The sequence below is a fragment of the Dysidea avara genome, chromosome 15 (genome assembly GCF_963678975.1).
Source record: "Dysidea avara chromosome 15, odDysAvar1.4, whole genome shotgun sequence".
In the NCBI taxonomy this organism is placed as follows: Eukaryota; Metazoa; Porifera; class Demospongiae; order Dictyoceratida; family Dysideidae; genus Dysidea; species Dysidea avara.
The window spans coordinates 4,148,536-4,165,917 of record NC_089286.1 but is presented as its reverse complement, the minus strand read 5'-3'; the positions used below and the strand labels follow the sequence as shown (position 1 = coordinate 4,165,917).

The 17,382-nt window shown below is 37.8% G+C and overlaps 1 protein-coding gene across 2 annotated transcripts in view; it reads left to right on the top strand.

Annotated features, from left to right (window-relative positions):
* LOC136246073 (uncharacterized) overlaps positions 1 to 17,382 on the top strand; it is a 48,257-nt gene that overhangs the window by 14,213 nt on the left and 16,662 nt on the right. For both annotated transcript variants that reach the window (XM_066037523.1, XM_066037522.1), the window contains exons 5-9: positions 3,291 to 3,638; positions 5,797 to 6,093; positions 11,378 to 11,818; positions 12,664 to 12,801; positions 12,849 to 13,073. In XM_066037523.1, coding sequence (XP_065893595.1) covers positions 3,291 to 3,638; positions 5,797 to 6,093; positions 11,378 to 11,818; positions 12,664 to 12,801; positions 12,849 to 13,073 — 1,449 coding nt within the window. The remainder of the gene's footprint in view (positions 1 to 3,290; positions 3,639 to 5,796; positions 6,094 to 11,377; positions 11,819 to 12,663; positions 12,802 to 12,848; positions 13,074 to 17,382) is intronic.

Genomic DNA, 17,382 nt, shown 5'->3' with positions numbered 1-17,382 from the left:
TACGGGCCTGCTAAGGGCCACTTGCTTGTAGAGTGGTTACTATGTGCAAAGTAGTTGCTTCATGATGGGGGTGTGTCCATATTTTTGAAAATGTGCGGAAACGATCGATAGTTATATCGCTAGTTTTTCAACCCGTAGGATGGTGAGGATAACAAAACACTCTCCGTCTGAATGATTTTCATGGCGAAATCCAAGTCGTGCATCCTAATCACGTGAGTATTAATCGATCCCAATAATCGATTTCGGTCTATATAATCACTGCCCAGTTGTATCCCGGTCTAAATTTCGTATGTAGCCTGGCTAGCTGGGCTACATACTAAATGTAACTCGGGAAGCTCCTTTGATCTGAGGTGTGAAAGTGTTACACACACACACACACACATATATATATCACAGGCCTGCCAACCTTCACGGATTTACCGTGAGACTCACGATTTCACTACCAAGCTCAAGGTCTCACAAGCAGTTGTTCCAAACTCACGGATTTTTAGTTAAGCCTATCAATTTTCACGGATCATCACTGTAAAACTCACGATTTATTTCACTTTTAAGCTCAGGCCAGAGTCAAAGCTCTCAGAATGCCCTTTCCTAGTCCTTTCCAGTTTTCAGGGGATTTCCCCGGGGACGTAATCGTGGTACAACTAATAATAAAGGCGTACCTGCTTTCCCGGCTAGGTTTGTATCCTATACAAATGGTATGTACTATGTGTCTGGAGTATTTTATTCGCTATCAACCTCTAGGATGAAATTGACACATCTCCACTAAGTCATCACATGATATTATAAGCACCTAGTGGCTTATATCAAGAATGTTCATAGTCCAGTCACGTGTTACAACTTCACAGCACTGAATAAAAGAGTAACTGTTTCACTTTCAACACAGTGACTTCCGAGTAAGTACATTTAGCTAACTGGTGAAATAAGACTCTTGCACACATTTACTGCAGGTCTAGATATTTCATGCATAGATTATAATGATAAAACATGTTTTAAATGCTATATTGATGCTCATATGAAGATGGGCATGTTTGTATGTGGGGGTTGCATGGTATATAGGTGGCCTACCTGCCCATTGTATGGGCATGGGGGCTGTTCCAACTTGCTGTGTCTGCCTATAATAATGTGCAGATACAGTAGTCCATTCTGGATGTCAAGAACAAGTCTCAAGGTTTTTCTGTTTCCTAAGTTGGCAGGCCTGATATCATGAACCAGGGATCGCCCATGTTTTTTTGAAAAAACTCTAATAGAATGCATGCCTAAAAACCACCTTGGAAAGCATCCTCCAACTCAAAACAACCCTCTGGTGGTTATTTGCAATGAGTATTGGTCCACTAGTAAGTATCAAGAAAAAGGAAACAGTATGTGTATTTGAGACAAAACTGAAATTTGCCGTTTTGTTCATCTTCATTGTTATTCTTCTTTTGTTTCACTCATATACAGCAAAAGTTATCAACTTTTTCGAGCTAAAAACTATATAGCCATGCTTACTGAGTCCTTTCACGTGTCCAAGACCTATTAATAAGCCCATATTCCACAGATCGCTAACCACCCTAGACCTCAAAAATTTTCTAAGTTCTCTTCGCCATTACACTGTTGGCAGCATGCAGTTCCGGCCGTATACTAAAGAAGCTGTATATCCATATAACAATAAAGTTACAGGATTCCGTTGTCAGTGTGAGCTCCTTTTGGACTTTGTTAGCCTTAGTCAAGTACTCAAGGCTGTAGCAACACTTCTTACACTTATCAGATCGCCCATAGCGTCTCTGCATGGTGAGTATACTACTTCCTGTAAGCGCACGGTCACCTACGAACAACCATACAAGCACTCTCTCATGAAGATGTAATGAAGTGATAGTGTTGATACCAGAGATTATTCATTGTTATGAATATGGTTTCTATAAACCATTTCCTTTCCACGCAAAGCCTAAAGTTGGGGAGTCAGTTAGTCTTGTTAATTAAAATTTGTGAGAGTCATAATTGTCTGACCACATTGCCGGTGTAAACAACATGACTTCATGCTGTTGATAACCCGTGGTTGACATTGCAGCTACACAGTATTTGACTTTGTTGTTGTGTGTATCCAAGAATAGCAACTCTACAGTATACAAACTAGCTGTATATGGTGGTGTGTGTAATAATTTATTTGTGGATGCCACATATTGTTTGTGGGAAGCCATTAGCATTCATACATGTCCACAGCAATGACAGCATAGATTTCATCATGGTATATACCCATGTAATTGATACAATACTAACATGAACAACAAACTCTACTCTTTTCTGAGATATCATTTATAATACCAGTGAGCCAATCATAATAATATTTACAATATTGTGGTCCATGCACCCCTGGAAAAACTATGTGATTCTTACTGTGTACGGTCTTGGCTGAAACAATAAATGCACAACCACTGATTATTTTAACTTATAATTATATGCTTGTCAAAGTCCATGCATGTCTTGTGACAGGTAGCTAGCTCAGTATCATACCATCTGGTGTGTATTCTTGAGCTCAGCTGCACTGCTTGAGGATGCTAATGTGACGACAATGACTACGAGTCCTGAGACTATATGCTTGTCAGAGTTCCATGTCTTGTGACAGGTAGCTAGCTCAGCCTTATACCATCTGGTGTGTATTCATGAACACCTCATGAGGATGCTAGTGTGCATGATGACAATGACTAAGAGACTAGAGTCCTGACACATGTAGTAAGACATGTTAGACAACAACTGCTCAATAATTATTAGGAATGTGTGTAATGTTCACAGCCAAGAGCAGTTAGGTAAATACTCTAATAATGCAGTCAAGTGTGTCTGGTAACAACAAAGCTTACTCTGAACTTGACAGCCACTAATGTAAATTTCTATACAACAATTATCAATAAAATGATCCATTACTAGATTAATAAAAAGTACACAAACTAAATGAATAAAAAATTGAAAATTTTAAAAGGGGAATAGGGATCGCTGAAAAAATCCATGAAACAAGAAGGGATCGCTGGGGTGGTAATGTAAACCGCAAATCCCTATTTTGACTCATCTCGAAATGACAGAGCATGTAACTAAAATTTATGAGACAGAGTCAAAATAGGGATTTGTGGTTTACATTACCACCCCAGCGATCCCTTCTTGTTTCATGGCTTTTTTCAGCGATCCCTATTCCCTTTTAGAAAATTCATCTAGTATTTATTATTATTATTAGAGGTAACAGTAGTTGTAGATGTGTTAGTCTATTTGATATTATGCATAATAAACCAGTTGATATATTCTATATAATTATTTTGCCATAGCTCCCCCAACAGTTTCTCCACCATTGCCACCCATCATAACTGATGATGGTTTAGAGGTGACAATTGGCTATAATGACACTTGTATCAATAACACATTTATGGGAACAGTGAACTTCACTTGTGTTGTGGTGGGTGGTAGAACACCAGTGACAATAGAGTGGCTAGTGGATGGTGAAGTGTTTACTGGTGATAGTCATTCTGTGATCATATCAGTAAATGAGACTGCATCTCTACTGGTCATTGGTATTGATAATGGAGCAACTATTGAACAAGACTCGCACTATTACATATGTCAAGCTACCAATCGTGATGGAAGTGTTGCAGTGTTTTCTCAGCTATCAAGATGTGGTGAGATATTATATTGTTAGCTAACTTATACACTATACATGTACAGCTGGATGAGTGCTACAAGAGTATTATGACACATTCTATGTGTGTAGGTAACTTAGACACCTCCAATTCACCAGTATTAAATGCTTCAAATCAAAATAGCACATAATATAAGCAAATTACATAGTAATCCTTTAGTATGTTGCAAGATGAAAAAAGCATTGTGTAAGATTTTGAATAAAAGGTGCCCCATCTTGTCATTGCAAGTAAGTACAGTGAAACCTGTCTAATCAGGTCACTGCATAAAGAGGTCACCTGTCTAAACTGGCCATTATGAAAATCCCCACATGTACCAACTGTATACAAAGTGACCTACTAAATGCAGCCACCTCCTTAATGAGGTCAGAAAACTTTGTCCCTATGATGACTGGAATAGACAGACTTCACTGTGTGAGCTTGTTACAATAAGCAGCAGCCACCACAATCTTATCAGTGAACATCTAACCAGCATGGCATACACTCTTACAAATCTGCCTGTGTGTGCATGTACAAAGATGTGTTAATAGTGTCAAGGACCTAATATACAAATACCTATAAATATATAACAGGTTACTATGCAACATTGTTACAACTGTAACATGATTAATTTGAGTGACTTACTTATGGATGTACTACTGCAAATACTGTATATACACACCCTGTAGAACTGCCTGTTGCACTTCCTGACTGTCCTCCCACTGCTGCATAACTACTACCATCTACCTTGATATGTTAATAAGAGAAAAAAGCTAATTTATGAAATATCTGAGTAAAATTAACAAGAGCATAAAACATAATTATTTATTTGCCATATGTGACCCAGTCTGATACAATCAATATTTTAAAATATCAAAGCTTGACAACCCATAATTTAATAAACCTATACTTAAAATATAGCCACATTCAAGGGTGTCTGAGCCAGGGGGGAGCAGGGGGCCATGGCTTCCACACTATTTGCAAAAGCCCTCCTCTCCCCCCCCCCCCCCCCACACACACACACACACACACACACACACGTTTTGGTCCAAGTAGCTAAGATTGAAACAATTAACCAAAGCACACACAGAAATACATACCTCCATACGAGAAGCCATGCAACCATTATGCAAAACCACTCACTGGGGTGTGGCATCACCAATCTACCACAACTGTCAAGCCATTCAACCACAACTGTCAAGCCATTCATTGTACTGTATTAAACACAAAAGCGCCTGTAATTTTATTTCTGTTATGCTTGCATGTGATATCTGTTGTTCAAATATTTCCTGGATCCCGTGAAGTGGGAAATTTTAAATAAAAGACAGAGTGCCACATCCATGGCATTATATGATGTGGAAAAGATTTAACTCCAGGTAACAGATCTAAGAGGGTAGTCTCACTGTAGTGCACGAGTGTATGGGAGTTGCTGACTCAGTACCGACGATTAAACCAGAAAGTATGAAGACTTTGGTGAACCAAGTGGTCTAAAGAGAAACATGCAAGGATGCTAAAAATGAAAGTGGCCAAACATGAATGCAGTGTGGTATTCACGTGATCTACACTCAGTTTGGGAACACCTGCTAGAGCAGGCATCCCAGCTTGTAGTTCCTTAAAGGTAACAGTGTTTCACTTTACAGATAATAACTATTAATGTTAATGTTGTAATCCTTGTAGTGTGAAGTACTGTACTTACAGCTAGCATAAAGAGAGAACCTTCACGTGACCATGATTTCTCACATGATATATATGCATGCATCGAGCACATACAATAGGTGTAGAAGAGCATAGCAGCCATTAGCAAGATAGAAAGTGAAGAGATATAGCTATGTAGTATAGGTGTAGGGCTATATATTGGCTAGTGATAACACACTCCACTACACCTTTATATAAACGCACGTATGAGCTGGATATAGGAGCTGTAATAATGGGACCCTGTGTGTCTGCATGGGTGTTGATCTTAACTGGTTAATGCTATCTTTGCTCCCCCCCCCCTCCCCAACTCTGAAAATTGTTCCTATACCTTTGGCCATATTAATTAGCTATGATTTGAAAATCTTGCCAATAATTGGAAAGACTATAAGACTGACTGGGTCACATATGTATTCAATCCAGACATTGTATAGCATTACTTTTGGTTATCATAACTCTTTGTTAACAGAAACTGGTCCAGTTATTGATATTGGAGTGACTGAGTTTCCATGTCCAACATCTAGTGGAAACATTGGGGGCAACTATTCAGCCCTCATGGACCAGTTTGTTATCATCAATTGTACACTAATTGATGGTTTCCCTTTACCCAACATCCGCTGGTTTTACAAGAATGATGAGTTGACTATGAATAGGGACAGTCCCACCATCAACATAACAGTTACCAATGACACTATTGGACTATATTCTTGTAATGTTGTCAATGAGCTGGGGAATGAGACGGCATCAAGTTATGTTGATATACTAAGTTAGTGCATATAGAATGTTTTTGTTGCCATCTGTATTAGTCTACTATGCCATATCTTACTAGGGACAAGTGTGTCATTCCATAAAAAAGCTATATGACTGGGTTTATTATTGATATTGTGCACTTGTGTTTCTTAGCTAATCCATTCCACATATTTAGGGTGTATGTGGAACATGTAAATAAAGTAATAATGGTCTGTTATTGCTAGGATTGAAAATCAACTCTATTGTAGGATATAGAGGTGTACCGATAATCGGATTGGCTAAAATATCGGCCACCAATATGGTAATTTTTACCAATATCGGTATCGGTACAGAACAGCAGGAGGACTGATATCGCTACCGATATTTATACAGTAGCAATAGTTTGTACATAAACGGATTATGTATTGGTTTTCTACATTATCCATGTGGCTCTTTAGTGCCAGTAACTTATTGTTCACTGCAACAAGCGCTACGCTACGAGAAGCCATACAGATACACAGGATTCTAGTGTTTTTTGCTGCAAAGCTTATCACAGTCTTTACAAATGAAGCAGTTGAGTACCTTTGTAATAAAAAGAAGGGTCACAGGATAATCAAGGAAACTTGCTGTACCAGCTATCTCACAAGCCATTTATAGAATGTGGAGTAATGCAGAAATATCCGTTTAAGGCTTCATGGGAGTATACATAAAAATGTTTGTGGGTACCTAATTGTCTGGATTGCACGATAGAAACCCAAACTACCACTTCAGGCAGAGTATAGCAATGGATACATGGACATGCTGTATATAGGTAAATGTACACTTGTTTGCTTAAAACTATAATGCAAATATCGGATCGGCTATCGGCATCAATATTGGACATCGGTACATGCCAAAAACCCATATCGGTACACAAAAACTTTTCTTATATAGTAAATTGTTACATCATTAGCCATGCCTTTGTGTTTAGGCTTGCATCAAATATGCCAGCATAGTAAAAAGCATAATAAGCTGAAGTGCTACGCCAGTTTAGAGCACTCAAATGCACATTATGTATGGCTCCTTAGATCGATACTCTCTAATAGAACAGTCACTTTGTAGTGAATTACTCTAATAGAACATTCACTAATTAAATTTTTCAAGCAATGTTGCTAATCTAGGAGCATAATGCAAGCATAATCCTGAAAGCTTTTAGGGCAAAATTTTAAGTATATTTAACTCAAGCCTATTTGTATTCTATTTGAGGTGTATTGTAACTGTTGTTAAATGAATGTCATCATAAAGTACAAGCATTCAATTGCTGTTGGTATTAAATTTTCCACATCATGTTCAGTTCACAGCATGCAGCTCATCTCATTAATACCTTTTTTCAAGTATTCATAGAATGTCAAACTGGAATGCATACAGTGATATCACTGAGTTAAGTAGCCTGTTCAAAGAATAAAGGTTTAATCTGATTAGTAACATTAATAAGTCACCAGAAGAAGCATTAATAGCCTAACTCATGATTTTGTACAGGCTATATTGGAAGCTAAATACTCTCTCCTTTACCTATTATTATAAACTCTTGCTAGTTATATTTATTTGTGTGGCACTGAAGTAGCCTAATCACAGAGTATATGTTTGCACTTATGAACAGATTTTAAAACTACAATATTGCCATAGTTTGTAATGGTGGTACAAGAAATATTCTGACACATTCAATCTTGTAACATATCCACTGACACTATTACAATTATATATCAAGACACACGATAGTGTGTCGTGCGGCCCAAGAAGCCGGCGCGCCACACCGTGGGTATATTGACAGGAAGAAAGAAAACGTCATTTTCACACCTTTGTATCTCGGTGATCCCTAATCCGATTGGAACTAAATTTGCTACAGAGTTGCCCGCCAGATAGAGGAGTCTACAGTCTAAATTTGAAGGAATCGCTCCAGCCATTTCCGATATACGAGCTGCCAAAGTTTCGATTTTTTTTCTTCATCTTTTTGCACACTTGCAAAAATTGCTATAAAACACAAACGCGTACTCCGATCGCCTTGAAATTTGGCACAAAGAAAAGAAGTCCAAAGGCGAATCCTAGTATCAAATTTGGTGCAAATCCGATGAATGGTTCAGGATTTATGACCGATTATTCACGTAAAACAAGATCGATTTGTTGTCACGCCTACAGGGTAAACCGCTTCATGGATTTGATTTAATGATTTAATGATTTGAAGGGAGACTACATCAGTTCTAAGAACTGCTTTTCAGCAGTGCCCTATACAAAGTACACAATATTATACAACAACAACAACAACAAAAATACTTACACAAGACAAAACAAAATGTACAAAACATAAATATGTACAACACAATAATTCTTTAATTAACAATTGTTTGTAGGTAGCCTTAAGATTTGACAAGCGGTCAGTACTACATAAATTGGGAGGCAAGCTATTCCAAATAAGTACTCCACAAGAGTAAAAACTACTCTTCCCAATAGATGAACGGATTTGCAGTACATACCGATGTTTATTTCTTCCAGTACGCGCCCTGTAGCTATATGCTTCAGTTAAAACAAACCAGTCTTTTAAATACATGGGAGACAGATGATGTAAAACTTGAAATGAGTTGAAAATTGCTATGTAGATGAAGTAACCATCGTAGGAGTGCCTTTTGGTGGTCTGAAAGGAATCGAGATAAAGACCATGGAGATATGACACAAAACCCAACCTGTGTCACAATTACGCGATCGATTTTTATGAACAAAAAAAGTATTAGATTTTACGCCTACTAGGCAAACCGCTTAGAGCAATGAGCTGAAAATTGGTGTATAGCTGGAATAATCTTCATAGAAAGTCCTTGCAGTAGTACAGAAGAATCGGATTATATACCACTGAGTTATGATTCGAAAACCAACTCCGTGTAGCTAATGTGAGATCGAGATACTCTAATAGAACAGTCACCCTAATAGAGCATTCAGCTAATTTATTTACTCCATTATTGCATTGCGAGTTATTCTGTAGAGAGTTCAGCTACACCTAGATCTGATAACTGATTGGTGTTCTAAATGGCAGATGCAATTGAATCCTTCCAAGTGTGAACTTCTGTGCATTTCAAACAAACATACACCTACAAAGCCGCTCTATTGTATCAATAACCATCTTCTCCATTGGGCCAGATCTGTTAAGTACTTGGGGGTTATTGTAGACACCAAACTTTCATGGAATAGCTATGTTTCACATGTTTCCAAGAAAGCTACTATTAAATCTCCTACGCCGCCATATGTTCACCTGTAAAGCTTCTTCAAAACAAAAGGCCTTTAGGTCACTTGTGATTCCTATTCTGGATTATGCAAGTACTGTGTGGAATCCACACACTCATAAAAACTCCATTGCCCTTGAACAAGTACAAAACTGTGGTTCTCACTGGATTTGTGGCAGCAGATTTTGTCCTAGGACCTATAAATGGTCTAAATCATCTGAGGAATGCTGTATAGAGCTATCATGGCCATCTCTTTCCACCCGACGTAAATATCTGTCATTGACAATTATCTATGATATTCTTCACCATCATATATCTCTAAAGTTTAGCGATTACTTCACTTTTTCTTCTGCTGTCTCTACCAGATCACACTCATTGTCTATTCTATGCAAGCAGTCCTCCATAAACTCTTACCATTACTCCTTTTTTGTGAATAGTGTTTTTTGGTGGAACTCCATCCCATTTGACATTCTGTCAACTACACGCCGCACTACTTTTAGGCGAATGTTATACAATTTTCTTTTTGTTTCTGATTAAGTTATGTATGTTTTTAATGTAGGCTTTTATTTCAATATACTGTAATTGTCTTTGTAATGTATCCTTAGTTGTTTGGTTTTGTATTGTTTTTGTAGGTGGTACTCATATAGGCATATTTGCCTTTTGTATTCACCTCATCTTTTGGTTAAACTAATAAAAATAAAATAAATAAACAAAAAAATCACCCTGTAGAGTGATCAGCTAGAAACGCATCACCCTGTAGAGAGTTCAACTACAAACAAATCACCTTGTAGAGAGTTAAGCTACAAACAAATTACCCTGTAGAGAAATCAGCTACAAACAAATCACCTTGTAGAGAGTTCACTTACAAGCAAATCTACCTGTAGAGACATCAGTTACAAACAAATCACCCCCTGTAGAGAGATCAGATCACCCTGTAGAGAGTTTAGCTACAAATAAATCACCCTGTAGAAAGTTCAGGTATAAAATATCACCCTGTAGATAGTTTTGATACAAACAAATCACCCTGTAGAGAGTTCAGCAAGATAAAAGTCACCCTGCAGAGAGATCAGGTAACCCTATAGAGAGGTCAGCTAGAATAAGTCACCTTCTAGAGAGTTCAGCTACAAAGAAACCATCATGTAGAGAGTTCAGCTGCAAATAAATTACCCTGTTGAGAGCTCAGCTCAACGAACAGACCACCCTGTAGAGAGATCAGCTAGAAGAAGTCACCTTGTAGAGAGTTCAGCTACAAAGAAACCACCATGTAGAGAGTTCAGCTGCAAACAAATCGTCCTGTAGAAAATTCAGCTACAAACTAATCGCCCTGTAGATAATTGCCCTGTAGAAAGATCAGCTAGAAGAAGTCACCTTGTAGAGAGTTCAGCTACAAAGAAACCATTCTGTAAAGAGCTCAGCTGCAAGCAAATCACCTGTACAGAATTCAGCTACAAATAAATCACCCTGTAGAGAGATCAGCTAGAAGAAGTCACCTTGTAGAGTGTTCAGTTACAAAGAAACCACCATGTACCGAGAGTTCTGCAATAAATATAATGTTATATATGTAATTTGTATATTTACTGATAAAATCAGAAATATTTAAAGTATTTAACATCTGCTTCATATTTTCTTCTTCCTGTGGTAAAGAAAAAAGGATAAGTTAAAAAAGCCCCAAAGCCTGCCATAGGCCGGCTTTGGGGTATACAAATACAAAAAGAAGTGAAATCTAATCCAAAACAACCAAGCTATAAAACGGCCCTCAAAAAGGCTATGGTGAAAAAAGATGCGAAATTCGAGGTGGCAGCCAAGAAATGGCTGTGATGGTAGGTTAATGGTAAAAATTTTAATAACGACAATTCAGGTGAATTTTGTGCCAAGACCAAGCGGCACCAAAATTCACCTGAATTGTTGTTATTAAAATTTTTTCTATTAACCTACCATCACAGCCATTTCTTGGCCGCCACCTTGGATTTCACATCTTTTTTCACCATAGCCTTTTTGAGGGCCGCACTCTTTTTTTACAACTTGGCTGTTCTGGATTAGATTACTTTTCCATGAATGTTATGTGTACTTTAGTTCCACCAATGATAAATGCTTCTTTGGAACTAATGGAGTTTTTCCCACGAGTGAATTTATCAATGGACTTAATAGACCTACTGGATGAGGTGAACTTCTCTACAGAAATGATTGATATGTTGTTAGCAGACAATGTGACTGATGAAGTGTATGTAGTTAGTGTGGATGAGTCAGGCAGTGTAGAGATTCCCTACAATGTCAGTAATGTGTTCATCTTTTGTGTGGTGTGTGGAAGAGAAGAACCCTCTGTAAACTGGACCACACCCCCACTTGATGATAACTATATCAATCCAGTCAGTGTTAACATGATAGGATTAGTTTATGTGGTAACTAGTTTGCTTAACATCACAAATTTTACCACTGATCATGTTGGTACATATCAGTGTAATGCTAGCAACTGTGCTGGAGCTACATCTCAGGGAATTACTGTTACCAAACAAGGTAATGTAGAGAATAATGACCAACAATTCTATGGTGGTGACTTACTAATACACTGTATGTCATGAACAATTATTTTGTCAGTTGATCAGTCTAGTGATGAAAAGCTTAAATCATATAAAGCAGAAAATCTGTTTATCTGTCTGTAGATCATCTCACATGCCACTACATGTATCAAGTTATTTTTGTGCCAAATAAAGTATTCATCTGGGACTACCATGTTTGCTAATAAAAGTTTCTAATCACTGTCAATGTCATTTTGACCCATTGAATGTAAGTATTAGTGTAGGGGAAGTTAGCTGATTTTTTTAAATCATAGAAAAACAACTTTAGCATTTGCACATAATTATTTGAATTGTTGACTTTGTTTTTTGAGATTAACCCAGTGAGATCCCTCTCAGGTCAAAACATTTTTGTTCAAAAATTTTCTCTGTCTTTTTACAAAAAATTGGAGACCCATCTATTGAGGGACTGGTGCAACCAATGCAATGGCATGCTTGATTCTGGAAAAGAAATGTAAATGATGCTAATGTTTAATTCTTCCTTTCTCATGTAACATAATTATTGTTGTGTAGGAATCAACTTATTTTTGTAACTGGGTACAGATCTACATAAAGTCCTTAACATACACAATAGGGAAAGTCTATAGAGCAGTTTCCAGTGCTACATTGGTAAAGAAAATCTAGTAGCAAACAGTGTTTTATGTTTGTTAATGAAAAGTACAATCCTAACACAACAGTACTGTTAACCTCTTGCACATCCTGACTGTAAAAGAGTAAATCTTTGAAGTTGGTTTTTGTTCATTGTATTGCTTGTATATACCTGTATTCTTGTGTTACTCCATGTAGTGGTTTATTTTGTGACCTTTGGTAGTGGAACATTTTCTGGTAGAGAAGGTTCATCATCTACCATCTCCCTAACTGTATCACAACCAGCACCATTTGATATCACATTAACACTTCAATCAACTGATATATCAGCTACAAGTGAGTACTAGTAGTATCTGATCATCACTGTAATGTCTTGTGTACAGTTGAGAATGACTACACCTTCAGTGGCTCCACTAACAGCAATGTTGATGTTATCATACCAGCTGGGGACCTGTCACATGATGTATCATTCACTGTTGTTGATGATAATATCTTAGAACCTGTTGAATCATTTGAAATGAATATTACAATAACATCAACTTCTAAAGATGTTCTGTTGGGTGGAACTAGTGCAGCTACTGTATCACTACAGGATAGAGTTGGATTTAGTAAGTGTTTCTAAACACTGTATAATTTCTAAGTGTTTTGTGCTGTTTGTTTATCTTGAAGAGTACCTGCTGTATTTCCTTGTTTAAAAGCTACATTTGAATAAATGTTTGTCTTGATTATAGGTTGGGAGGTTTGTAGTACATTAAAAAAGAACAAATGCCTGGTTTAAATAATTATAGGCCAGAGCTATTAATGAAGTCTACTGTTAGAGGCTTTAATTATTCTCTCTTGCTGTTGCTTTAAACTTACTAAGTTTTAGTTAGAACAAGCTGACAAGGTTACTATGCTTAGACACCCGAGAATGATGTACATATACAATGAACAAATTTCCAAGACCGCACCAATATTGGTTGTGGTCATGTAAATAGTTTAGAAAATTTCCCCGAGCGAAGAGGATAAAGGAATAATGAAAGAAAATGGACTATGGCTGCTAGTATTGAGATTAACTGTCCCTTCAAATTGATAGTGTTGGCTTTACATTGTAGCTAACATTATTGCATCAGCATCAATGATGCCTGTCTTGTGCCCAAATTAAGTAACAGTAAGACTATTTCTCTGGGGAAAAAATGAAAGCAGTGGCGGATCTAGATGGGTTTCTGGGGTTTCAACAGAAACCCCCTTTTAAATTTAGCTTAGTGGCATTCTCAATACATAAACATTGTTATATTGACAATTTGTCATAGCAAACAACTAAATACCAGTAGCATGCATGCAGCTGCACTTAACTAACACCATTTAATAAAGTTTAAGTTATTAAAGTTAAACACAGTTAATGTTGTGAAGCGTAGGCTGCGCAAGTACCAGGGTTTTCAAGTCTGTTGTCCTATTATAATTGCTCATGCGCTAAAAACCTACTAACCGAAGGGCCATTCACTGGTGATGAGTCACAACAACACAGTGAGTAATAGTTTCACCACATTTACAATCATCCATCATAATAGGGCACACACAGTTACCTGATCTCATTTGAATCTGCCATTTCTTTTGCACTGCTAAGCGCATGCGCCAAAATACATAGGACAACGGACTTGAAAACCCCGGTACTGCTGATTGCACGTACCTTTAAAAATTGTGTGACGCATGCGTATGTGCGCACACAAGATTTAAAAGCATTTTGTTTCACTGAACAGGTTGCTGATGTCGGAACTAAGATTCCCAACCTAAGCAACTTGTTCCGTAAAACAAAACATTTTGATTCTTGTGTGTGCAAACACGCATGCGTCACGCAATTTTTAAAGATTCGTGCAATCAGCAGTACCCAAAATATTAGCATGCAACAGTGGGCATCAATCAGAATCTTCGGGGGACAAACACCCCGACTATCGCGAAACGGCCTCAGACAAGATGCTGCATCAGGTAAGCAACAGTATAACACCAATTGGTGTACTAGTGTAAGCTTACACACTGTCCCCACACACTGTATATATATGCATGCAATGAGTAGGGATGTACTGGTACATCGTATCAGTGGCCAATATAACGATTTTGTCTTTGCCAATATCAGTTGGTCTCAATATAGCCACCAAAATTGATATAATATACCAAAATAGTCTTTGCCATGGTAAAGCCGCATTATACTCTCTGTTATGCAACAAACAAAGCTGGGGAAACAGTAGTTTTATCCTTGAAAAGAAGTGCTACGCTACGAGAAGCCATAGAAATATGAGCATAGCAAACATTCATTGTTATAACCACACAAAAATGATCATAGTGGAGAGCTATAAAAATAATAAAAACAACCATGGGATGAATAAACTAGAAACACAGTTTGAAACAACCAGCCATCTCTACGAGCCATTAATAATACGGAGTGATTTGGACTTATCTTGGTGGGAGCACACACTAAATAATAAAAATAAAATAAAATTGTGGGTGCCTCATGGTCTGGGCTGTTAATTGAGGCCACACCACCACAGGCAATCAACCATTGGCAGTGATTGTTAGGACTTGGAACTACTTACTAAGTGTATCTTATGGCAATTTAAAGTTTCTCAGTTTCGTCTAATCTAAATGTATAGCTACACTTTATTATATTGGGTCGGTATCGGTGTTCTGACTCAGTATATCGCTTTATATTGGATCGGTTCAGAAATTTCTCTATTGGTACACCTCCAGTAAAATGTGAAATAATAAGAGTTGCTTTGTAAAAACAACAATACAAACACATGGTTATCATAAATTGTATGTTGAAAAGCAGCCAAGTACATGTTAGAACTTTGCATAGTAGTTTCACGGTGTTGTGTCAGCTTCTTGCACACCATACCCTTGAGTCTTATAATAGTCCCAAAGAAAAGTCCATTTTATTGTCATTAAAGGAAACTTCAACCTATACATCTTCAACAGGAATCGTTTCAAAATACAGTGCTTTCTCTAATGAGTACACGATACAGTGTCTTCGTTATATATCTGTAGTTCTATGGTTAGGATGTGCTCCATAACTTTGCCAGGCAATTGGCATGGGGCACACCATTGTGTTGTTAGTTGCATGTTAGTTTGCTTGTACGTTATGTCTTCCTAATGTTTATGTTGTTACACTTGCTTAATATGTTTGTCATCACCATTGCTTGTTTGTATACCAATGTATGTCACTGCCACTGCTTGTTTTGTATGTCACCGTTATCTTGCATATTACTAGATACTGGCACATCACCTGTGGCCTCTAGTTACAACAGAGTCTGTTGTGCCATATTGGCTTGATTGGGATCAATTGTTAATTGTGCCTTCACAATGTCCCTTGTTCTGCATAGCCTCACTTCACTGCTGAGTCATCTTGAGAGACACGTCACACCTACAATATATAGCTTGATTTTTGTGTAGGTTGTGTTTTAGTATTGTGGTTTTCTGATGCCAGTTAAACTCCCTTGACTGTGTACGTAGGCATATGTATCGGTACACACACACTGCTCTGAGTGCTTCATATGGCACTGTTTATACTTGCCCAATGGGTAGGTTGCAACGTTGGTGTATGTACTTGATTGTATGTGACGCGGTCCTGGTAATCAAGACACACGGTAGTGTGTCGTGCGGCCCAAGAAGCCGGCGCGCCACACCCGTGAGTATATTGACAGGAAGAACGAAAACGTCATTTTCACACCTTTGTATCTCGGTGATTACTTATCTGATTGGAACCAAATTTGCTACACAGTTGCCCGCCAGCCAAGGGAGTCTACATTCCAAATTTGAAGGAAATCGCTCTAGCCATTTCCGAGATACGAGCTGCCAAAGTTTCGTTTTTTTTTCTTCGTTTTTTTTTTTTTCTTCTTCGTCTTTTCGCACACTTGCAAAAATTGCTATAACAAGCAAACGCGTATTCCGATCGCCTTGAAATTTGGCACACAGAAAGGGAGTCCAACGGCGAATCCTAGCATCAAATTTGGTACAAATCCGATGAATGGTTCAGGAGTTATGACCGATTATTCGCGTAAAACAAGATCGATTTGTTGTCACGCCTACAGGGTAAACCGCTTCATGGAATGAGTTGAAAATTGCTATGTAGATGGAGTAACCATCGTAGGAGTGCCTTTTGGTGGTTTGAAAGGAATCGAGATAAAGACCACGGAGATATGACACAAAACCCAACCTGTGTCACAATTACGCGATCGATTTTTATGAATAAAAAAGTATTAGTTTTCACGCCTACTAGGCAAACCGCTTAGAGCAATCAGCTGAAAATCGGTGTATAGCTGGAATAATCTTCATAGAAAGTCCTTGCAGTAGTACAGAAGAATCGGAGTACAAACCACTGAGTTATGATTCGAAAGCCAACTCCGTGTAGCAAATTCGAGATCGAGATACTCTAATAGAACAGTCACCCTAATAGAGCATTTGGCTAATTTATTTATTCCATTATAGAATTTTATTACATCACAAGTTATTCTGTAGGGAGTTCAGCTGCAAACAGTTAATCTTATAGACAGTTCAGCAAGAAGACAGTCACCATGCGGAGAGTTAAGCAAATATATCACTATAGAGATTCAGAACATTACAAGTCACACTGAAGAAAGTTCAGCTATAAACAAGTCATGCACTGTGTAGAGAATTCAGCTACAATTAAGTCACTCTCTAGAGAATTCAGTTACACAGAATTCAGCTACACACAAGTCACTGTGGAGAGAGTTCAGCTACAAACAAATTACCCTTTAAAGTGATCAGCTACAAACAAAACACTTTGCAGGCTGTTCAGCTGCAACAAATCAACCTTTAGAGCGATCAGCAATGAACAAATCAACACAAATCTACCTGTAGAGAGATAAGCTAGAAACAAATCAACCTGTAGAGAGTTCAGCTACAAAAAATCACCCTGTAGAG